The sequence below is a fragment of the Chiloscyllium plagiosum genome, chromosome 25 (assembly GCF_004010195.1).
Source record: "Chiloscyllium plagiosum isolate BGI_BamShark_2017 chromosome 25, ASM401019v2, whole genome shotgun sequence".
NCBI lineage: Eukaryota > Metazoa > Chordata > Chondrichthyes > Orectolobiformes > Hemiscylliidae > Chiloscyllium > Chiloscyllium plagiosum.
In genome coordinates, this window is record NC_057734.1 from 31,477,825 (window position 1) to 31,502,637 (window position 24,813).

General features: G+C 40.8%; 2 protein-coding genes across 3 annotated transcripts in view; one reads left to right on the forward strand and one right to left on the reverse strand.

The window, feature by feature from the left end:
* tescb (tescalcin b) overlaps positions 1-8,928 on the forward strand; it is a 35,156-nt gene extending 26,228 nt beyond the window's left edge. Inside the window, exons 7-8 of one of the 2 annotated variants that reach the window (XM_043715839.1) lie at positions 2,900-2,947; positions 7,939-8,928. In XM_043715839.1, the coding sequence (XP_043571774.1) occupies positions 2,900-2,947; positions 7,939-8,016 (126 nt within the window). In that variant the 3' untranslated portion in view covers positions 8,017-8,928. Of the gene's footprint in view, positions 1-2,899; positions 2,948-4,480; positions 5,855-7,938 lie in introns of those variants that run through there. The other variant, XM_043715840.1, reaches the window with a different exon arrangement.
* Positions 8,929-15,287: 6,359 nt separating this feature from the next.
* fbxo21 (F-box protein 21) overlaps positions 15,288-24,813 on the reverse strand; it is a 34,330-nt gene continuing 24,804 nt past the window's right edge. Inside the window, exons 11-12 of the mRNA XM_043715841.1 lie at positions 17,876-18,033; positions 15,288-16,981 (exon numbers count right to left, since the gene is read on the reverse strand). Coding sequence (XP_043571776.1) covers positions 16,809-16,981; positions 17,876-18,033 — 331 coding nt within the window. The 3' untranslated portion in view covers positions 15,288-16,808. The remainder of the gene's footprint in view (positions 16,982-17,875; positions 18,034-24,813) is intronic.

A 24,813-nucleotide genomic window follows, 5' to 3' on the forward strand; every position in this document is an offset into this window, starting at 1 on the left:
AGTCAGGTTTGTGGTAGAATGCTCCACACTTGTCAATGTATAAGTGTAATACTCAAGATTTTCAACACTATCCAAGACAATGTAATTTGATTGATTGGCACCCCAACCACGAAATTAAATATTTACTGCCTTAATGACTGGAACACAGCAGCAGTGTGTGCACCTTCTGGAAGATGCACTGCAGAAACCCACACAGTACCTTTCATTGCACCGTTAAAATGTGCTACCTCATCCACATTAAAAACACAAAGCTAGTTAACACACAGAAATGCCACCACCTCAAAGTCACACACCATCCTGACATGGGACTATGCAGATGTTCCTTCAATGCCAATTGGTCACATTCTGGATCTCCCTTCCAAATAGCACTGCGGCATAGTCCCAAATAGCACTGCGGCTCACCACTGCATTCTAATGGACAATAAATGCTGGGTCTCTAAAGAAGCTGAAGTTCCACCAAGTCAATTAAAATAAACCTTCTTGGTGTTTGTTGCGCACAGAGCCAGGTGGTCATGCCTGTTATGTTTACAATATTTGCGGTGTTCATAAAAGTTTACATGGTCAGTGCTTCACACGCTCAATGAAATATTGTATTCAATTCTCTTACACTTAATAATGAAAGAAACTGAGATGTTATTGACCCTTCAATTACTACAATCTATTTCATGGAATCATAGATTCCCTACAGTGTGGAAGCAGGCCGTTCAGCCCATTGATTCCACACTGACCCTCTGAGCTCCATCCCACCAAGACCCACCACTTACCCTAACCTTTTTAACACTTAATTTCCTGTGGCTAATCCACTAGCCTGCACATCCCTGGACACTATGGACAATTCAGCATGGCCAATCGACCCTACCTGTACATCTTTGGATTGTGACAGGAAACCGGAGCATCTGGAGGAAGTCCACACAGACACAGTGAGAATGGGCAAACTCGACACAGACTGAGGATGGAATCGAACCTGGGTCCCTGTTGCTGTGTGGCAGCAGTGCTAACCATTGAGTTTCTAGCTACAGTGTTCAAACCTTTCATTACTTTACACATTGCAACAATGACTACCTTTCCAAAGTATTTCACTAGCTGTACAACACTTTGGGACATACTGTAGATGTGATAGGTCCTGCACAAATGCACACTTTTCTTTTTAAAGTATACAACAATATTAAGATCTCCCTGTTCTAATAAATATAACCACAGTTTTTCCAGGGGCAATTTGAAAAAAAGTACAGCTATCTGCTGTAGTGGCAAACTGCAATTAGGACAATTGTCCACCAATAGTTTAGAAGTCTAGTAGATTCAGTTCTGTGGATTTTCAGTACCAGGAATTTGACCATTAAAATAAAACAAAGAACTGTGGATGCTGGAAATCTGGAACTTCACTTCAATGCCAATCACTAACTTGGGGAGTGCATGGTTCTGCAGGCCATGCTATCTTTACTGTCATTGTACCAACTTATTTTTCTTTTGACTTCTAAGCTCCCTATAAACACAAGTATTTGAATGTCAGAACTTTTTTGAGGAAGATGTTTCCCTATTCTCAGAGTGAAGCCTTTTTCATTTTCACAATACTGCACACAAGAGCCACTGATGGAAAATATTTTGCAAATGACTTGGAAGGTGTAATCCGATGCAAATCAGCACTTCCCCCAGACAGCATGTTGCCACATTGCCCTAGAAACCATAATTACAAAATAGTGATAATCAGATTTGGCAGGATGAAGCAAGAAAGAAATTGACTTGTAAAAGACACCGAGCCTTGGGGCTGTTCAATAAAATTCTGAGTATTTTGCTTTGAAGTCATTGAATCTGTCTTTTCTTGGATCCAAAAACTACTAAGTTTGCCAGAAATTGTAAGTAAATAGCTTTGCTGTGTTTACACTGTATATGGTGAAATTAAAAGAAAATGACTTAAAGCATGTTTGCAAGCATCTTAAACAACAATCTGACTTTGCTTTAGGTAGGAGAAACAACATTAAGTAATATGCATTGTGTTTTTCGAGTGTGGTAAGAAGTCATGTAAAGAGCATCGCAGGTAAAAATCTCAAGATATTCAACATAAACATTTTGAAGGGGCACTGGAACCACTAACAGGGTATTGGATTCAATGTATATGAAAGGGACCCAGCAATAAAGAACTTTACATGCATGAAGAACAGCAAAGCAAGTTGAAACCTCCTTATTCTCATGGGCTAGCAAAAGTATATGTGCATTGAAAGTCTGATCAACCAATTACAAGTGAACATGTTTACATGTTGTGGTAGGGCAAATATTTTATGTGCTGTGGCTGCTAAAGCAGCTCAGAGTGATGCTCTTCAGATTCCTGAAGCTCCTCCATCACTTACAAGACACAAATGATTGTGATGAAATATCCTATGCCAATTGACCCCCAATAACATTTAAGAAGCTTGACAACGTCACTGACAAAACAATCCATTTGATCAGCAGCTCATCCATTTAGCTAAACATCCATTGTGGAGTACTATGGCTTCACTGTAACCTGCAAGCATATCCCGCGTCAATGACCTTTATCACCGGTTAGACAATTACAGAATAGGTGTGTGAACATCATAACCTCCAAGTTGCAAATCATATTGACGTGGACTATTATCCGTCAGTGTGTGAAAATCCTGGATTAGCCAGGATTATGGGAGCACCTTCACTACAGTCAACAAAACCCATATCCTCAAAATTAATTCTAAAAACAGAATACCCGAAATCTCTAAATTCAGGCATGTCATGTAATTTTAGTTTGCAACAGATGTGACTTTAAAAAAATATTAAAGTCTTCTTCATCAAAAAAGTCTTAGGTCTGAACTGAAAATATGTTCCGAGTCACACTAAATTGTTTCAATACTTTTCACATTAATACTTATTTATTCTTATTAAATTTATTCAGGAGCCTGATCAACTGTATGATGGAATAACTTTTGATGACTTCCTTAAGGTCTGTATTAACTTATCCTGAAAACAAGTGAAGTGAAAGCAGGTCTAATGCAGAACTGAGAATGTAATATTATGAAATCACACTCTGCAAATGACTGATCATGGATTCTAAATAACTGTTCGGTTAACCAGTTTTGCTAGTGTCATTTCACACATTGATGCCAAATATGCATGTTGTTGCACCATTCGGGTATTCAAATATCAGGATCAATTTTATTACTGCGATATTAACTCTAACCTACCGAGATAATTTAACTTAAAATGTTGTTTGCATGGTTACTTCTTCGTCATTTTTTAAAAACTTTTTTTGTGTTTTAACAAGTTTTCCTTATGAAATCAATAATTTAGTCTTTAAATTTAGTCTGTTTTCATTTACCATTTTCTTTGTCTGCTTGTTCCAACCAGCTAGAGTTTAAAAAAAAAATTTTTTTAAATGTTTTTAGTAGAAAAGCAGTCAACATAAAAACTAAACTGTGAAAATAGAGATGGTCATGTCATGAGTAAAATTAACAAAAATGCAATGGTGATGAATGAACTTCTTGGAGAACCCTGAAATCTAGATAGATAGCCTTGCCCATCAAGTTCAGATTTAAATAGTTTAGATACCAGTGCACAATGGTTCATTGAAAGCCTGTTTTATGAGGTGAAACAGAAGCATTACTAAAGTGCATTTAATAAATAAATGAGATCATTCACTTTGTCATTCACAATAAATTGGATGTTAACGACTACTTTATAAACTATAGTGTTCGACCATGCATAATAGAAAAACAAAGTGTTTACATAGAGTCATAGAGATGTACAGCATGGAAAAAGACCCTTCGGTCCAACCCATCCATGCCGACCAGATATCCCAACCCAATCTAGTCCCACCTGCCAGCACCCGGCCCATATCCCTCCAAACCCTTCCTATTCATATACCCATCCAAATGCCTCTTAAATGTTGCAATTGTACCAGCCTCCACCACATCCCCTTGAAGCTCATTCCATACATGTACCACCCTCTGCGTGAAAAAGTTGTCCCTTTCCCCTCTCACCCTAAGCCTATGCCCTCTAGTTTTGGACTCCCCGACCCCAGGGAAAAGACTTTGTCTATTTATCCTATCCATGCCCTTCATAATTTCGTAAACCTTTATAAGGTCACCCCTCAGCCTCCGACGCTCCAGGGAAAACAGCCCAAGCCTGTTCAGCCTCTCCCTGTAGCTCAGATCCTCCAACCCTGGCAACATCCTTGTAAATTTTTTTTGAACCCTTTCAAGTTTCACAACAGCTTTCCAATAGGAAGGAGACCAGAATCCTAAAACCCCACTCTAAAATACATGAAGGTACAGGCTTGAGAAAAGCAGTGTATTGCTAAAACAGGTGTTTTCAAAATGGCCTCCTATTAAAGACCAGAGTTCACTCCCAGTGGAAACCATATCTTATTTAAATTCATCTACTTGGCCCTAAGACTGCCTCAGTCAAAGCTGCCATTGACGTCCTTTATGATTGCAATCATGCCAATTTATCTGTTTTCTCCTCAATGTTTCAACAGAAATCAACACATCCACAACCACTGAACAGGTCATCATTTCACTCTCCTTGACAGTTCCCTGCTACAGAATTATCTTCACTTGGTTTTAGCCTTACCTCCACAAAGCCATTATACAGTTTAATGCATTCTTTTCCCACCCTACACGGTCAACTTGGGAGATCATCTTATAATTCTAACCTGAAACCTCTCCTATTCCTTGTTTAAATGCTAATTGCTGAGGATGTTTGCCTTTAGCTTGATACTTGCTTATAAATCCCCAAACTCAACCCGAGGGAGAGACTAAATCATCAGGTTACCAGATAACAGGATCTTTGTTTGCAATTTTCCAGTCTTTTCTGCTGCTATTTCATGAACTTGAATGCATGATAGGTATGCTAATTGAAATAACTCATCTATTATTAACATTAAAATGGGAAGTCTGCACAGAAACAATGTCTTAGCTTTCAGCTGACAAAGACTATCCGCTGGTTCAAATTTCATTGATCAAAAACAGTAACACACAGAACATTATAACTACGCCAAGTGACAGAAAAGAGTCTGTGAGTTAAACAAGCAGTTAAATAGCCACACAGATTAAACCCACTATTCTTCTTCATCACAAACTCCAAACTCCAGTAGACAATTTGAAATGAGATTCCTCATTAAATTAAAACATACAAATTACGGGAAGGAAATTCCACAATGGGCACAGATTGAGACTGTTTTGAAACAAGTTTTGTCTATCCAATTTAAGAAAATACTAATTATTTTCCACACTGAAAAAAAATGGCACTTGTGGGCTATCTTTAATGTAAATTCTTGCAATGGAAATGGGCAGCAGTTCCATAACTCAACTTCCTCTCTAGGAACACTGCAACCTCTGATTTTTGAGAGACCCCGTAGGAGGTCAAATGGATTGTAATAATTATGATTGGTCACAATATTGCTTCAGTCCTATGAATTTCATAAGAGCTGCAAATGTGAATCCATCCAACTATAGTCTCTGAACACCTCCTTTAATTTTGAAGAAAGTCACTTCTGAAGTTCTGCCACGCGAATTAATGTACCTTCAGATTTACTGTTGTAAAATCAATATCTTTCAACTCCCATTCAATATTACTACTGTACTCATTAAACATTTAAAAATAATTAAAGAAGCCAAATTGTAAATTTTAATCCCATTAACCAGCATAAATTGTCAAGGATAATAAAAATATGATTTTAAGGTAATAGCTTTATGTTACACATTGAACACAGCACATCAGAATTCACAGCATTATTTCAAAAATCATATAATACACAGAATAGTATATATCTATCAATAACCTTTACAAAATAATTTATTTTGAACAGAAGTCCCATAAGCAAGTGTTTGAATATTCTGTTATATGTGGCTAGTTAAATAAACTGTATGTGCCCCCTTTCTCTTCAGTGTCTTGCCTTCTTTGTTTACTCTGTTGCGCTCTTCTATCTGCTCACCCTGTAATTTTCTGGTTCTAATCAGAAAATAAAAGAGTCAGGGTGAACTCTTGGGCTTTATTTTAACTTTGGGAAACTTGGAGATGCACTGTTCAGGACAAAATTAATTGTTACCCGAGAAAAGTGCAGATTAATTACGGAAAACCGGTATGGATTTAGATTAGATTAGATTACTTACGGTGTGGAAACAGGCCCTTCAGCCCAACAAGTCCACACCGACCCGCCGAAGCGCAACCCACCCATACCCCTACATGTACCCCTTTTTACCTAACACTACAGGCAATTTAGCATGGCCAATTCACCTGACCTGCACATCTTTGGACTCTGGGAGGAAACCGGAGCACCCGGAGGAAACCCACACAGACACGGGGAGAACGTGCAAACTCCACACAGTCAGTCGCCTGAGTCGGGAATTGAACCCGGGTCTCTGGTGCTGTGAGGCAGCAGTGCTAACCACTGTGCCACCGTGCCGCCCACAAGGGCATAGTGTTAAGCCAATTTGCTTCAGTTTTGGGTGAGGTAAAAGAGAAAATTCATGAGGGCAATGCTGTTGATGTGGTGCATGTGGACTTCCAAAAAGCATTTGAAATAATTCTGAAGTCTTGTGAGCAAAATTAGAACTCAAATAAAGTGCAGTAGCAAAGTGGATGTAAAGTTGCCTAAGTGTCAAGAAACAGACTAAATGTTGGTGATTATTCCTCAGTCAAGAAGACAGTTTATAGCTAAGCTCTCCAGGGTCGATGTTAGGATAGCCCAGTGTAGTTTAATGACCTTGATGTACAAGGCATGCTTTCAGAACTTGCAGATGGTCCAAAACTTGGAAATGTTGTGAACTCTAAGAAGTATAATGTAGAATTCCAAAAAGAAAGACAGGTTCGTAAAATGTGTGGATAATTGGCAGAAGGAATTTAATACAAAAAAGGGCAAAGAGATTTGTTTTGGTAAGAAGAAAGTAAAGGCGCATTAAAAAGTACAATCTTAAAGGCTGTGCAGGTGCACAGGGATCTGGGTGCACATGTGCACTGGTCATGGAAGGTGGCAGGACAGGTTGAGAGAGCCGTTAATAAAGCTTTGGTTGTTTTTCACTTTATAAAGAGGAACATGGAGTATGAGATCAAGGAAGTTATATTAAACTGGCATAAAATACTGGTTTAGCCTCAACTGGAGTACTGTACACAATTCTGAGCACTACACTTTAGGAAGGATGAGAGGGTGGAGGAAAGCTTCATGGGAATGCTTCCAGGGAGGAGGAACTTTATTTCTGAAGTTCAGTGGAAGAGTTTGGTACTGTTCTTCTTGGGGAAGTTAAAAATCACACAACACCAGGCTATAGTCCAACAGGTTTAATTGGAAGCACACTAGCTTTCGGAGTGACGATCCTTCATCAGGTGGTTGATGAAGGAGCGTCACTCCGAAAGCAAGTGTGCTTCCAATTAAACCTGTTGGACTATAACCTGGTGTTGTGTGATTTTTAACTTTGTACACCCCAGTCCAACACTGGCATCTCCAAATCATGACTTCTTGGGGAAGAGAAGGTTGAAAAACTTAATAGAGGTATTCAAAATCATGAGAGTTCTGGACAGAGTAGACAGGAAAATCTCATCTTATTGCTGGAAGGATCAAGATGCACAGATTTAAGATAAATAGCAAAAAAACGTTATGCAACATGTGGAAAAACTTGTTCATGTAGCAAATGATCAGATGGAAAGTGTGGTGTAGGCAGGTTCAACTGTGGCTTCAAAGGAAAAGGATTATCTTCAAAGGTAAAGTGTGCAAGGCTCCCAGAAGATAGCAGGGTCATGGCACTAGGTGAATTATTCCATCAGAGTCAAAACAGACCCGATGATCAAAAAGCCTCTTTCTTGCTTTAATAGTTCAAAGATTCTGTTGAGTTGCTGACAAGTTTGATAATGATTAGCAAGTGCGTCAAATACTGGATATTATTGCCATTAAATAAACCCGAAGTGAATTGTCAAATCATTCCCTGTTTTCTTTTTCAGATAATGCAGGATTTGAAGATAGAAACAAAAATGCACGTGCGTTTTCTGAATATGGACACTACTGCCATTTGTAAATAGTAAAAATGCAAATCCAGATTGCAAAGAATCCAGGTTGGCATCATCCCAGATGAAAAGCTTTAATGTTAAACCATGAAGCCAACAAATTATTTCAGCTAATATTGAATGGATTAATACACGCATGATTCCACTCATCTTCATTTTATAACTTGTTTACTACATTTTTATGCTTGTTGACTATGAAGTGTTTTTAGTGTTAGATCTGAGAACTGATGTAGTTCCCTCCTGAATTGATCAGTGCTACAATTTCACACCTGTTTTACGAACATAGCTTTCTTCCCTTTGCCTCATTAAATGGTGAAATAGATGCTCCATAATCTACAACATTAGAATTCAAGCATTTTCTGTGGTTCTAATTGGATGTATCCATCTTAAAATTTGAAAACAAAAAAAATTCAGATTCCTGACTCTCCTCTTTTCCCCTCTCCTCCCTTTCCCCATTTCTCTCTGACCTCCACTTAAAGGCAAACAATGCTTTCATGTTTTATTCGATGTTCCCATTCTTCCAACTAAACTGTTCAATTCCCTATACTATTGACATTCTGCAGTTTGATTTACAATGGGATTGAAACAAAACAACAAGCCAAGGCTGCTAATCTCATTATTTAAAACATCAATTGTGCTCTATTGAAATGATGCAATTGCCCTTCCAGTAACTTAACAATAACCTGAATTAATAATTATACTGATTTTGAAAAAGCCCTTCCTTTCAACCACACAAGTCTCAGCATTACTGAGAAACCAGTTCTGCATGACCGACATTAATCTGTTTGAAAGCATCACAATTGGACCAGCTAAGTTGCAAACATGCACATTAGACCAACTTCTTATTTATACTACAAAACTACTGTTTTGGGGTGTAGGTATGCTCGCTGAGCTGTAGGTTTGATGTCCAGACGTTTCATTACCCGACTAGGTAACATCATCAGTGGCGACCTCCAAGTGAAGCGAAGCTGTTGTCTCCTGCTTTCTATTTATATGTTTGTCCTGGATGGGGTTCCTGGGGTTTGTGGTGATGTCATTTCCTGTTCGTTTTCTGAGGAGTTGATAGATGGTATCTAGATCTACATGTTTGTTTATGGTGTGGTTGGAGTGCCAGGCCTCTAGGAATTCACTCCAAACACAACGCAATAAACAAACACACAGATCTAGATACCATCTATCAACCCTTCAGAAAACGAACAGGAAATTACATCACCACAAACCCCAGGAACCCCATCCAGAACAAACATATAAATAGAAAGCAGGAGACAATAGCTTCGCTTCACTTGGAAGTCGCCACTGATGATGTTACCTAGCCAGGTAATGAAACGTCTGGATATCAAACCTACAGCTCAGCGAGCAAACCTACACCCTAAACCTCAACCTGAGCTACAAACCTTCACAAACCTTGCACTACTGTTTTGCTCAATCCTTCACTACCAGTAGTATCAGTAAATTTTAAACTTGAGTATGCTATCTCCAATGCTTTAATCTCTGATCCTGTCTTTATAATGCGGATGAGTCTATGACCTTTTGTATACATTTATTTTTTATTTCTTCTATGGATTTACCCTCCCTACCAGCCAAAGAACAGGCAATTAACTTCTGGAAGGCTAAGCCTCTCTGTCCTGGTACTGATTCCTCGGCAGGAGGTAAGTACGAACTTGCCTCTTGACTTCTAAATCCTTTCTGGAATGAAGTACCTAGCTTCCATTTAGCAGCTGTCTCTGAAATCGATTTGCAAAACACTGTATTTTGAATCCACATTGTATCAATGTTATGTCAACAGTGCTCTGTGACTTTATAAGATTGTAATCACATTGTTATTTTGATAGGTTGCACTTGTACAGTATCTAAAATTAACAACACAAAGCTATAAAAGATCCAATTCTTGGTATACAGTAATGTCTTTTCAGGATACATCAATGTTTCTTTATGTCGATATATTATTAAAGTTCTTTTCAACAATTATAACAGTATTGAGTCATTTTTCTGACCACTAAGTACATTATTAAAATTTCATGTATGGTATTGGGGTATCACTGACTAGGCCAACATTAATTGCCCTTGAGACAATGGCAGAGCTGCCTTTTTGAACTGCTGCATTAGCATGGATTGCTACACCCACAATGTTGTTATGGAGGGAGTCCCAGGATTTTGATCCAGTGAAACTGAAGATGGTGTTATAGCTCCACGCCAAGAATAGTGTGTGGCTTTAAAGGAACTTGCAGGTGGTGATGTTACCATGCTTCTGTTGCTCTTGTCCCTCTAGGTGGTCGGTGTTGCAAGTTTCGAGGTAACCATTGTTTGGTACTTGTTAACGTAATTTCTCCTTTGGAGTTGAACCAAAGATTGCAATGAGGTCAGGTACTGAATAGGCCATACACAAGTCAAGATTAGAGTGGTGCTGGAAAAGCACAGCAGGTCAGGCAGTATCCAAGGAGTAAGAAAATTGATGTTTCGGACAGGAGCCCTGCAGCATGAATGAGGCTGGGACCCTCCGGGGTGAAGAGATAAATAGGAGGGGGGTGGGCTGGGGGAGAAGGTAGCTAAGAGTACAGTAAGTGGATGGAGGTGGGGATAAAGGTGATAGGTCGGAGAGCAGGGTGGTGCGGATAGGTGGGAAGGAAAATTGGCAGGTAGAACAGGTCATGAGGATGGTGCTGAGGTGTCAGGTTGGAAGTGGGGTAAGGGGAAATGAGGAGCTTGTGAAGTCCCTCCCCTCCTGGCACCTTCCCCTGCCACCGCAGGAATTGCAAAACTAGCACTGCCCTTACCTCCATCCAAGGCCCCAAAGGAGCCTTCCACATCCACCAATGTTTTACCTGCACTTCCACAAATATCATTTATTGTATCCGTTGCTCCGACACAGTCTCCCTTACATTGGGAAGACTGGTCGCTTTCTCGCAGAGCTTTAGGGAACATCTCCGGGACACCCGCACCAATCAACCCCACCACCCTGTCACTGAACATTTCAACTTCCCTCCCACTCTGCCGAGGACATGCAGGTACTGGGCCTCCTCCACTGCCGCTCCCTCACCAACCCACGCCTGGAGGAAGAACGCCTCATCTTCTGCCTCGGAACACTTCAACCCCAGGGCATCAATGTGGACTTCATCAATTTCCTCATTTTCCCTCCCCCAATCTCACCCCAGTTCCAACGTTCCAGCTCAGCACCATCCTCATGACCTGTCCTATTTGCCAATCTCCCTTCCCACCTATCTGCTCCACCCCCCCCCCCCTCCACTTTCCAACCTATCTTCTTTATCCTCACCTCCATCCACCTATTGCACTCTTGGCTACCTTCTCCCCAGCCTCCCTCTCATTTATCTCTCCACCCCAGAGGGTCCCAGCCTCATTTCTGATGAAGGGCTTTTGCCCGAAACATCGATTTTCCTGCTCCTCAGATGCTGCCTGACTTGCTGTGCTTTTCCCGCACCACTCTAATCTTGATTCTGATCTCCAGCATCTGTAGTACTCACTTTCGCCTCGGCCATACATAATCCAACTGAGCACTTGATTATTATGAAGTGCCATATGATGGCAATGATGACTGCACTTCCATGACTTTGTTCACGACTGATTTGGCTGGGTTGGGTTCCTGCTGCTTTTTTGGAAATAACACAGTTCAGCAGTTTTCTATTTTGCTGGGTAGATGAGAGTGTTGGTTTTGTGATAGGGACATTACATTTGACCAATCTACTGGAGCTCTTTGAGGAAGTAATGCACTGTTGCTTAAAGGTACTACTCTTAGATTTCCTGAAGACATTTGATAAGATACCACATTAAAGGTTATCACAGAAGGTGAAGGTTGATTCGCTCAGTTGGAAAGATGCATAATTTGTGATGCTAACAATGTTTACTCAGTACCTGTTGAGGTTACCATGAAATACTGTCCTCCTCAAGCCTCCCTCTTGCCTGAGATGTGGTGACCCTCAGGTCAAACCAACATTAGTCAATTCTCTTTAACGAAAGTGTAGCCCTATGGCCCAGCTTTGATGATGTCAGTTATTATGGAAAATAAAAGGCTAGCATAATGGCATGGACAGATTGGTTGGGTAACAGAAAACAGCAGAAATGGGGCATTTTTCAGGTTGTGAAGATAAGAGTGGCCTGTCACTGGGATTGGTGCTGAGATGTCAACTGTTTACAATTTATCTGGATGACTTGGGTGAGGACATGGTTGCAAAATTTGCTCACGACACAAAGATAGGTTGAAAACTAAGTTGTAAAAAAGAACATAGAGGTTGACAGAAATAGGTTGAATGGACAAAGATGTGACAAACCGAGCCTAACATGGGGAAATGTGAAATTGTTTCTTTTGGAAGGAAGAACCAAGAAAGCATATTATCCAAAATGTGAGAGATGCAGACTCAGATGCAGAGGGATATGGCTGTGCTGATGCAAGAATTGCTGACGCTTCGGTTGCAGATACGGCACGTAATTAGGGAAGCTAATAAGAATGCTACATTTTATCATGAGGAGAATTGAAAACAAATCGAGAGAATTCTGAAGTCATTCTGAATTTCAACATTAGCTCTGCTTCTGTCTCCATAGATACTACCAGAACTGATGAATTTCACCAGCATTTTTAATGACGAAAGTAGAGAAGTTATACTTCAGTTATGTACAATACTGGTAAGCCAGCATCTGGAGTACTGCATATTGTAATGGTCACCTTACTTAAGGTTGGATATAACTTGTTGGAGGCAGTTCAGAGAAAGTTCACCCTTCTAATACCTAGATTATAAGAAAAGGTTGGACAGGCTCCGTTTGTATCCATGTACTATCTACATCATTATCCGTAAGTGTATGACTATGTCAGACCGTTGCTTGAGTAATCTATCGGACAGGCGAAAGTGAGGACTGCAGATGCCAGAGATTAGAGTCAAGAGAGTGGTGCTAGAAAAGCACAGCAGGTTAGGCAGCATCCAAGGAACAGAAAAATCGATGATTTGGGCAAAAACCATTCATCAAGAATGAGGGCTGGGAGCTTTGGGGTGGACAGAAAAATGGGAGTGGGGGTGGGGCTGAGAGGGTAAGGTAGCTGAGAGTGCAATAGGTGGATGGAGGTGGGGGTAATGGTGATAGGTTGGAGGGGAGGGTGGAGCAGATAGGTATGGTCTCTTTCTTTAAAGACCATAACTTCCCCTCCAATGTGGTTGATAAAGCCCTCCAGCGTATTTCATCCACCTCCTGCACCTTTGCCCTTGAACACTATCCCTCCAACCACAACAAGGAAAGAATCCTCTGGACACCTTCCACCCCACCAACCTCCTTATACATCGCATCATCCGCCACCATTTCCACCACCTACAAACAGACTCACCACTAGAGATAGGGGTGGGGAGGGAAATCTATCTGCTTTCCGTAAAGACCACTCACTCCGCGAATGCCTTGTCAGGTCCACGTCCCTGAACAACCCACCCTCCCCTCCCGGCCCCTACCCCTGCCAGTACAGTAATTGCAAAACCTGCGCCCACACCTCCCCCCCTCACCTCCATCCAAGGCCCCAAAGGAGCCTTCCACATCCAACAAGGTTTCACCTGCATTTCCACATATCATTTATTGTATCCGTTGCTCCCGATGCAGTCTCCTCTACATTGGGGAGACAAGACGCCTCCTCGCAGAGCGCTTCTGAGATCATCTCCAGGGCATGCACACCAACCAATCCCAACACCCTGTTGCTGAACTTTTCAACTCCCCCCTCCTACTCCGCCAAGGACATGCAGGTGCTGGACCTCCTCCATCACCACTCCCTAACCACCCAACGCTTGGAGGAAGAACGCTTCATCTTCATCAGGACCTTCCAACCCAGTTTCACCAGTTTCCTCATTTCCCCTTCCCCCACCTTATCCCAGTTCCAACCTTCCAGCTCAGCACCGCACTCATGACCTGCCCATCTTCCTTTCCACCTATTCGCTTCACCCTCCCTCTGACCTATCACCATTACCACCACCTCCATCCACCTATTGCACTCTCAGCTACCTTCCCCATAGCCCCAGCCCCCTCCCATTTAGCTCTCCATCCCCGAGGCTCCCAGTCTCATTCCTGATGAAGGGCTTTTGCCCGAAATATTGATTTTCCTGCTCCTCGGATGTTGCCTAATTTATTGGACAGCTATTTTACTTTTGGCACAAGCCCTCAGATATAAAAATAAGAGATAAGTTAATAGAATCGTAAGAGCCTCAGTGGGCTTGACAGGATAGATCTGAAGAGGGTGTTTTCTCTAATGGCAGAATTAAACCTACGGGTCATGTTTAAAAATCAGGGAATCACCAATATGAAACAGAGATGAAATGACTTTTTTCCTCTCAGAGAGGACTGACAGTTATTTCCTGTTAAGGTGAGGGAAACATTGTCTTTTAATAATTTTAAAGCAGAAGTCAGACAGATTAGCCATAAATCTTACTCTTTAACAGAGGAGGCTCAAGGCTGCTGCCTGCTGCTACTCCAAATTCCTACATTCATGTGTGTAGTGTACACGAACAACAACGCTGGGGGCTTGGCCAGTTCTGGCATACAGCTGCTCAGTACTATTGTCAGTATCTTGTACCTTTGGCCATTTCTTGATACCACATGGAGTGAATTGATTTGGCTGAAGGTTAGCACCAGAGATGTTTGTGACCTCAACAGTAAGCCAAAATGGATTATCCACCCAGCAGCTTAGCTGAATAATCTTACAAATGCTTCTGATGTTCTCATTTTGCACTGATCACTCATCATTAAGGATGGGGATATTTACGAAGCCTTCACCCACAACAAGCTACTTAATTGTCCATCATTCATGAGTGGATGAGGCAGAACTGCAGACCTTAAATTCATTTGTTGTGGGATGGCTTAACTGTACCACATGCTGTTTACGCTGCTTGATATCCAAGTAGACCTGTGTTGTATCTTGACCAGTTTGACAATTCTTGGCTTTCTTCCAGAATTCTTCGTCAAACCAAGTTGATCCCCTGGCTTCATCATAATGACAAAGTGCAGAATGTGCCAGGCTGTGAGATTGCAGATTGTAGTTGAATACAATTCTGCTACTAATTGCCCACAGAGCTACATTAATGCGCAGTTTTGAGTTGGTTGATGTGTTTGAAGTGACCTGTTCAGCATGGTGATAAGACCACACAACAGAACAGAGGGCATCCTCGGTGTGAAGGTGGGTCTTCATCTGCATGAGGACTGTGCTGAGTGGGACAGCACATTCCCAGGGATGGTGCTGGCACTGTCTGCATCATTATCTGTAAAGTATGATTCGAAGCATATAACTACATCAGCTTTTGCTTGAGTAATCTGTTGGATAGATTTTTTATTTTTGGCACAAACCCTCAAATATTAGTAAAGAGGACTTTGCAGGGCAACAGGGCTGTGTACACCATTATTGTTTACAGTTCTTGGGTCAAAATAGAAATGGTCAAAAATTCTAACACTATATATATATAATTTCAAGAGAGTTGTAACTTGGCCTGAGTACACAACATCTGAAATGGGGGTTGCTCTTAGGTGTGTTTGCATATGTCAAATACCAGAATAAATAACCCATTGATTTGTACAATACATTTGCTGAAGCCTATTGCAATATGTTTATGTTAGTGATTCTAAAAATTAAATACCTTTACATTGTCTTCCATAAATTAAAGCCATTCAAAAATATTAAATATGTAGCAGAACCTCAGGCTACATGTACGCAGCCACATTGGCTACTGCTTTTCCTATTCGTTTTATAATTATGCGAACCTTTAGTGGCCTGTAACCAACACCAGTGCACCTAACTACACATCTGAATTTTTGTGCACTTGCACTGGCCATACATGGAGGAGAGGTTGCACCTCAGACTCTGCACACAACACTCTTCAATCAGTTGGATATGCACAAATGCCAGTTTGTGTTTCAGATAAAACACTACTCACATTTTGGAATCACTCTGGCTATAAGATGCTGTAATGTTAAACCATTTTTATGAAGTATGAGCAGAATATAAATTGGTGTTGAGGTTCCTAAACTAGTTAACAAAGTCAATTTTTTTGTCAAAAGAGTTATGCTAACAAAGAAAAAGTGGTCATTCCATATTCTAAAATACCACTATACAAACACTGGCAGAGAAGCTGTATGATGACACCTTTTCACTACTAAGCAAAACTTTAGTATTCCAAATTTCTGTTGGTAGACCATTTAAGGCTGTACATTGTCACAACAGCTTGGACCTCCCGAATGAACTGTTTCATCATTGTCACCACTCAAGTTCACATCTATATTTTGTTGACTGATATCCAGGAATAGCAGTTTCTAATCGAGAGAGTTGACTTCATTAAATAGGGTTTGAGATGATTTATCTTGCTGGGACAGTTGACGTGGCACATTTTCTGGAAAATGTGCCAATAGTAGGAAAACTGAACTCTCACTGTATCAAATTAAAAGCCACTCCCTTTCAACGTTTTTCACATTATTTGTACATACCTATTGTGTAAAATTAAAGTGACAAAATACCAGTTTCAGGAGTTCATTTTATGGCCTTACACATTTCTGTATGAAATATTGTATTAGTGGAACAAGATTTGTATGATGTCTATGTAATAGGACACTGCAGTTTTACCACCAGAAAACCAAATGCCTCAGTAATGGCTATTACCAAATGACATATTTTGTCTTTCATCTTTACAAGTTCTTCCAAGAGGTACAGAAAACGATAACTGTGTATAATATATATCGTGTTAAAGGTGCCCTGAGATACATTTTTCAAACTGTATTGATGAGACCCATTGTCAATTAAGTACATGCACATTGCAACTTTTGACTCCTTCCTGAAAGGTGACTCAGGAACGACCATATACCTTCTCCACAAGTTGAGATGTCAGCTCCATGTCATCTGGATACTGGTTCTGCAGTTCTTCATTTGCAATGTAGTGTGTGCCAGAAAAGTCTGAGAAGTAGCGACCAACTTCTTCATGGCCTATTTCCAGTGGCGATGCATGACAAATCAGATTTTCTGTAAGATTAGTCAGGGCATTAGACTTTAAAACATCAACACGTGAAGACTTTCATTTGGATCACAGAATCCATATGGTGCAGAAAAAGTAGCCATTCAGCACCAATCCTCCAAAAGACATCCCACCCAGACTCAGCTCCTTCACTCATTTACCATGATTAACCCAACTAGCCTGCACATCCCTGGACAATATGGACAAGTTAGCAATTGATGAAGGGTTTATGCCCAAAATGTCGATTCTCCTGCTTGTCCCCGGATGCTGCCTGACCTGCTTTTCCAGCGCCACCCATTTCAACAATTTAGCATGGCCAATTGACCTAATCTGCACATTTTTGGTCTGTGGGAAGAAACCAGAGAACCTAACGGAAACCCACACAGACACAAAGAGGGCATGCAAACTCCAAACTGACAGTGGCCAAGACTGGAATCAAACCCAGGTCCCTGGCTTTTCAGGCAGCGGTGCTAACCACTAAGCCAAACATCCAGAACTAATAGCAATTAAAATTTAATCCAGAATGAGTATCTTAAAAAAAAGAGTCAGTCAGCACTTGAGAAGCTCAAGATAATTCACTAAAGCTTTTACAGAAGACTCCATTGAGTCCATGTTGACTCCCCACAAAGCAAAGCAGTCTAGTCACTTCCATGACTCTGTTCAATTCAGCAGACAACTGATCTTTCCTACTGACCTGTGCTCAACATCCCTCCCTTTGTCCTAGCTCCAGCTGGAAATTTGACTTCAGGACAGTCCTAGAATTGTTTAGCTTTTGACTAGTTTAGCGTTTGACTACTCAAAAATCTCAGCTTGCTACAACATTTGGTTATAGGCACCATGTTATCAATGGTAGTGATTTATTCTAGCATTTAAACATATGGGCAGGTACACTGAACATCTACCTTGTGCAGCATATCTGCATGAGCCATCCTGGACAAGAACATTGTAGAATGGCTGGTCAGGTCCATGTGGTAGATTATGGACTCCCATAGTTCGCATCCAATCCAACCCCATTGTACACTTGGGATCCCATCCATATATCACACAGTCATAACCGTACCTAAAGGAAAGATTCACAGATGAAGTAACATTCATTATGAACATTTTAGTTGACAGGCATCAAAAATCTAGGTTTGCATTGATTAATGACATAGATTTAACATTTATGTAAACCAATAAACAGCAGGCAGTGTGAAATGCTCAGAGACAGTCTAAGATATACAGAAGAGGAAATATCTAAGAAAACTGTGGCGATAGATGACAAGAGAAAGTAGAACACAGTCATTCAGACATGCACACAAACAAAAGGCAAAACAGATTGATAGAATTAGAAGAATCATAGATTGCTACAGCTAGTCAGATACCAGACATGGAACCAGAGGTGCAATTGGGATCCTGTAAAAGTTTCGACAAGCTGACTGTGGACAGAAATGTTCTATTTGTGGCAGGCAATTTCTCTATTCCACAGACTCCAACATCCAAACAATTTTGACTTACCAAGTAAATGTGTTCAACAAATCCTAGTCTAATGCCTGAGCAACCATGCAATTGCACCCTCATAACCTCTCATCCCTAATGATTACTCTCAAATCCAACACCCTTCCAACCCATCACTTTGACGCCCACTCCAAACAGCTTGCACCGCCTGACAATCACCTAGATTCTCTAATTCCCCATCCTAACCTTCAGCCTGGTAAAGCCGCAACTCCACACACGCTGACATGACCAGCTCCCAAAGTGACCTGAATTGACTACCAAGCCACCACCCTAATCATCTACAACCTATCTCTCCTTTCTTACCACCTTACAGCTAGAGAACCACTCACTCTCTACCACACTGAAAAGTTATGAGAATTTAAATTGATTTTCAGTGTTGGTGAAAAAGCACTCACCACAATATGGTAATTAATTCCTGTGAAAAATGGGGGCATGGTTTATTCTCTCCCTGAAGATTTAGCACTAAAAGGAATAAGCTTTATGAAAAACCGCTCCACCGCTCCACATTACTACAGGTTGGACCTGGAAGTCCTGGCCAGAAACACAGCATTCAATCATCGCAAAAAGCAATAGAAACAGAGAAACAACCCAACAGTGAGTGTTGACTTTCAGAAGATTCAGGTTGTTGTAAGGTGGTACTGGAGACAGCGGTATGAATAACTCAGAAGAAATGTAGACTTGTGTACCTTATTTGATTTATCTGGCATAAATTTGCACCAGAGAATTAACTTCACAAATTGAGAAACTGCAGTGAATTAAACTACATTCAAAGAAATGAAAAGCTCCAGAATGATGCATAAATTAATAATCCTAAATAAAATTGGTTCCTATTGCACATGCCAGTGTCATTCAGGTACAGGTTGCTTATACCTAATCAAACTACTGATGTCAACTAACATTTGCATATCATAGCACCGGGCGGCACGGTGCCTCAGTAGTTAGCACTGCTGCCTCAGAGCAGCAGTGTGCCAGATTTGATTCCAGCCTCAGGTGACTGTCTGTGTGGAGTTTGCACATTCTCCCTGTGTCTGCGTGGGTTTCCTCCAGGTGCTCCGGTTTCCTCCCACAGTCCAGAGATGCAGGTCAGATGTATTGGCCATGGTAAATTGCCCATAGCATTAGGTGCATTAGTCAGAGGGAAATGGGTCTGGGTGGGTTACTCTTTGGACGGTCAGTGTGGACTGATTGGGCTGAAGGGCCTGTTTCCACACTGTAGATAATCTAATTAAATTAATAGCTTACTTGCTTACTTTTAAACCAGAGGAAGACAGGCTTAACAAATGCAATCCATGTACAGAAACCAAATGCCTCACAAATAAAGCAAACCAAACATGTCTCAATCACATATGCAAAAACTGTTCATGTATAGTTCACATATATGTGGTGCAATGATAAAATTCAACCCACTGTAGAGGAATAGAGATCACACGTCTGTAATATGGAAAGAATGTGCCAAATGTTACATTTTGTAGTACACATACCAGACCAGATAAACATCTGTTTTCCTCAAGGAATGGCAGACTTAGATAATTTGTACACAGATTTCTAAGGATTAACTGTACAATTCAGGAATTTAAACAAACCTTCTGGCTAACTCAATATGATAGAATGTGATTTACAGACTGTTATTGGAGAATTAAAAAAAATAAATTGCACCCTTTGGTGTAAAAGAAAAGCAGTAGTTTTGTACCCTATAGCAGTATAGGAAAAGCTCTTTCAGTTTGAAAATTATTTTAAAACAAAACAAAATCTATGTTTTATACCATTGAGGAAATGTGTTACAATAGTACACTGCAACCTCAACTGCTAACTTATAAGAGGACTTCTCTACTCAAAAAGTCCAATCCATTGTCACCAAGTCTCTTAGGGGAAACACTACATAGGAACACCCCCTTCACCATCCTGACTTGGAAATATATCCCTGTTCCTTCACTGCCACTGAGTCAAGTCCTTGGGAGACTACCTTCCTAACAATACTGGGTGTCCACATACCCCAAGCATTGCAGCAGCTCAACAAGGCTGCTCTTCACCATCTTTTCTGGGAAAGTTAGGCATGGGCAATATGGTCAGCAATGCCCACATCCCATGAAGAAAATTTTTTTTAAAGTATACCTATCGATGATTATGCTGTGTTGTAATTTTGTTGTTAATAAATTGGGGTGGCCGATGTGATTTGGGACTGTGAGGCTGCAATTGTTTCACATGTTAAAGCTACATCCTCTGGTTTTGGGCTCCCCCACCCCCGGGGAAAAGATCTTCTCTATTTATAATATCCATGCCCCTCATGATTCTATTCTGTAATTGTTAAACAGTGGTAGATGAATTCAACAGACTACAGATACACAATCCTTCACCCAACTCCACATCTACTCAACCCATGTCATTCAGGTGTGATGTGGCCCAGCACTGGCAGGCGTCAATTATGTCTCAGCACTCGTACTACTCACGCGCACATCTGCTGTTAGGTAATTTTTGTTTCATTGCACTGTGAAAATGGTATTTACTCAAAAATCCAAAAAATTCCAAATTCTGAGAAAACAGCTGGCCCCAAGGATTTCGGATAAAGGATTGTGTACCTGTACTGATTAATGCAACAGCTGGATTTCACACTTGAGAGGAGTAAGTTCTGCAGAAACATGAACTGGAACCAGTTCCTAAGTTTCAAATTACATCAAATTGCAAAATGAACTTAAACCATACCATACATGACATTCATTTCAGCATATCAGTGAACTGTCAACACACTTTCAGTTATCAAATAGCCAATGAACATGCAGGCAAAATATCTGAGGATGAATGAAATATTTTACCATCTCCACCCAAGCTTCCCTCAGCAATTAAGGATGGACCTTGCTAACTTTTAAGCAATGCCAACCCTTTTAGCAGCTCCTTCTTGTACGCTTCTATCCTATTCAAGTTCTCTATTCTTCCCTTCTGTCCTGTGATATTTAATTCCTCCTTGTTTGTGAACTTCAAAATAACAAAATTAACTAGCAAATTGGATACAAAATTGGCTTGATGGTAGGAAGCAGAGCGTAATAGTGGAAGAATGCTTGTCAGACTGGAGGCCTGTGACTAGTGGAGTGCCTCAGGGGTCAGTGCTGGGCTATCTATATCAATGATTTGGATGAGAATGTACAAGGCATGATTAGAAAGTTTGCTGGACACTAAAATAGGCGGTATCATGGATAGTGAGGAAGGTTATCAGAAATTGCAGCAGGACCTTGATCAGCTGGAGAAGTGGACTGAGAAATGGCAAATGGAGTTTAATATAGATAAGTATAAGGGCTTGCATTTTGGAAAGTCAAATCAAGGTAGGTGAATGGTGGGGCCTTAAGGAGTTTAGAGGCACAGAGGGACCTAGGAGTTCAGGTTCACAGTTCTTTGAAAGTGGAGTCACGGATAGACAGGGCAGTGAAGGCAGCACTTGGCACACTGGCCTTCATTAGTCAAGGCATTGAGCATATAAGTTATATTGCAGTCATACAGGACGTTGGTGAGGCTACAATTGGAGTATTGTGTCCAGTTTTGGTCACCTTGCTTTGGAAGGATGCTATTAAATTGGAAAGAGTGCAGGAGAAATTTACAAGGAGTTGCCTGGACTCAATGGTCAGAGTTATAGGAGGGAGGTTAGACAAGCTAGGATCTTTTCCTTAGAGCATAGCAGACTGAGGGGGGATTTTAAAGAGGTGTATAAGATCATGAGAGGCATAGATAGGATGAATACACTCAGTCTTTTTCCCAAGGTGAGGGACTCAAGGACTAGAGGGCATCAGTTTAAGTTTAAGAGGGGAAAGAATAAAAGGGAACCTAAGGGGCATCTTTTCTTTTTAAACAGAGAGTAGGAGGCATATGAAAGCAGAGACCAGAAGTAGCTGAGGCGGGTACATTAACAACATTTAAAAGGCATTTGGACAAATACATGGATAGGAAAAAATTAGAAGGATATGGGCCAAATGCAGGAAATGGGGTTAGCACGAACAGACAATTTGGTCAGCATGGGCCAAAGGACCTATCGCCGTGTAGTAGGACTTGAAGACTCTATAATCAGAAGTTTTCTGTTTAAAGAAAGAAGGCCAGTCATGTTGTGTTGCTTTTATGATTTTGATTCTTAATATCTTTCTAAGAACAATTATTGGATATTTACAAGTGGCTGCCAATCTACAGAGACTTGCTTCAAACTTCAGTCTCAATGGACTTCAAAATATACCTGTTTAGTAACTGAAAAATGAATGTAAGGAACAGTATTACACACTGCTTCATCTTAGCCATTAATTATCACAAATGATAATTCTGCTTCCAATCTATCCATGAGCTACAAAAATTAATTATATTGTAATAAAAGTTTTTACCCGAAACAACATATTATTGTATTTCAGAAGAAAAATGAGTGATTTACACTCTTAAAAAAAAAATACTGAAATGCAATGTGGAATGCAGCATAACAGAGGTGAGATGTTAGAAAACCAACAGATAATCAAGAAACACTGAAATACACATAAAATAGACTGTTTATTCCAATTTGTCTGTCAACATTTATGTTCAACAAGGGCAAATAGTTTTATTCATACTTGGCCACTTTTCTCCAAAACCTTTATAGCCTTTTCCTCCGAAACAATTTAGAACACTGACATAATTTCTGCTTAGACCGTTGTACAGTCTCATAACTGTGAGAATCCCCAAATTACATTACTGCTCTGAATTTGGATTGCTAGTCAATTCCTAATCGATACACCTCAGCCGTTTTAAATATTAGATGGGTGGAGGGACAGATAGTGTTGAGGCTGCAGAAGGACTTGAACAGGCTAGGAGAGTGGGTAAAGAAGTGGCCGATGGATTATAAATGTGGGAAAGTGTGAGGTTATGTACGTCGACATGAAGAGTAAAGACATAAACCACTTTCTAAATGGGGAAAGGATTTGGAAATCTGATGCACGAGAAACTTGGGAGTTCTAGTTCAAGATTCTCTTAAGGTTAACATGCAGTTCAGTTGGCAGTTAGGAAGGCAAATGCAATGTTAATATTCATTTCAAGAAGGTTAGAATACAACAGCAGAGATGTACAGCTGAGGCTGTATAACGCTCTGGCATTTGGGAAAATGGGAGCAATTTTGGGCCCCATATCCAGCAACATGTTGGCGGTGGAGAGGTCCAGAGAAGGTTTACAAGAATGATTCTGGGGATGAAGGGCTTGTCATATGAGGAGTGCTTGAGGACTCTGGGTCTGTACTAGTTGGAGTTTAGAAGTATGAGGGAGGGGATTTGATTAAAACTTACAGAATACTGAGAGGCCTGGTTCGATTGCATATGAAGAAGATATTTCCACATTGAGACACTTGGGCCCAAGGGCAGAGCCTTACAGTATGAGCCCTACAGGATGAACCTTTAGAACGGAGGTTAGGGGGAATTTCTTCAGACACAGGGTGGTTAATCTGTGGAACTCATTTCAGAAAAGGGTTGTAGAGGTCAAGTCATTGAGTGTACTTAAGACAGAGATAGATAGGTTCTTGATTGATAAGGGGACTCAAGGGTCATTGGGAGAAGGCAGGAGAATGGGACTGAGAAACATATCAGCCACTTTCAGGTGGCAGAGCAGACTTAATGGGCTCAATGGCCTAACTCTGCTCATTTTTCTTATATTTTATGGTCTATTTAAATTTATTTACATTTTCTACATATATGCTTGAAACTATATTGACGTTTGCTGTGGTTCTGTTCGTCGAGCTGGAAGTTTTTGTTGCAAACGTTTGATCCCGTCTAGGTGACATCCTCAGTGCTTGGGAGCCTCCTGTGAAGCGCTTCTGTGGTGTTTCCTCTGGCATTTATAGTGGCCTGTCCCTGCCGCTTCCGGTTGTCAGTTTCAGCTGTCCGCTGTAGTGGCCGGTATATTGGGTCCAGGTCGATGTGTTTGTTGATGGAGTTTGTGGATGAGTGCCATGCTTCTAGGAATTCCCTGGCTGTTCTTTGTTTGGCTTGCCCTATAATGGTAGTGTTGTCCATGTTGTCTCAGCACAGCACTTCAGTATTTGATTTTTAAAAAAAATTTAACCCACCTAACGTGGCTATGGTTGACTCGATCACAATTAATTACCCATCCTTAGTCCTTGAAATGTACTTCCTTAATTAGTGCATTCTAAGGGTTAGGTACATTTGTGTGCTGCTGGGAGGGGGATTTTCAGGATTGTTACCTAGTGGCATTGAAGAAACGGCAATATAGGTGTTCAAAGTTTGTGAGAAGATTTGTAACTCGGGTGCTCGTTGCTGTGGTTCTGTTCGCCGAGCTGGAAGTTTTTGTTGCAAACGTTTCGTCCCCTGTCTAGGCGACATCCTCAGTGCTTGGGAGC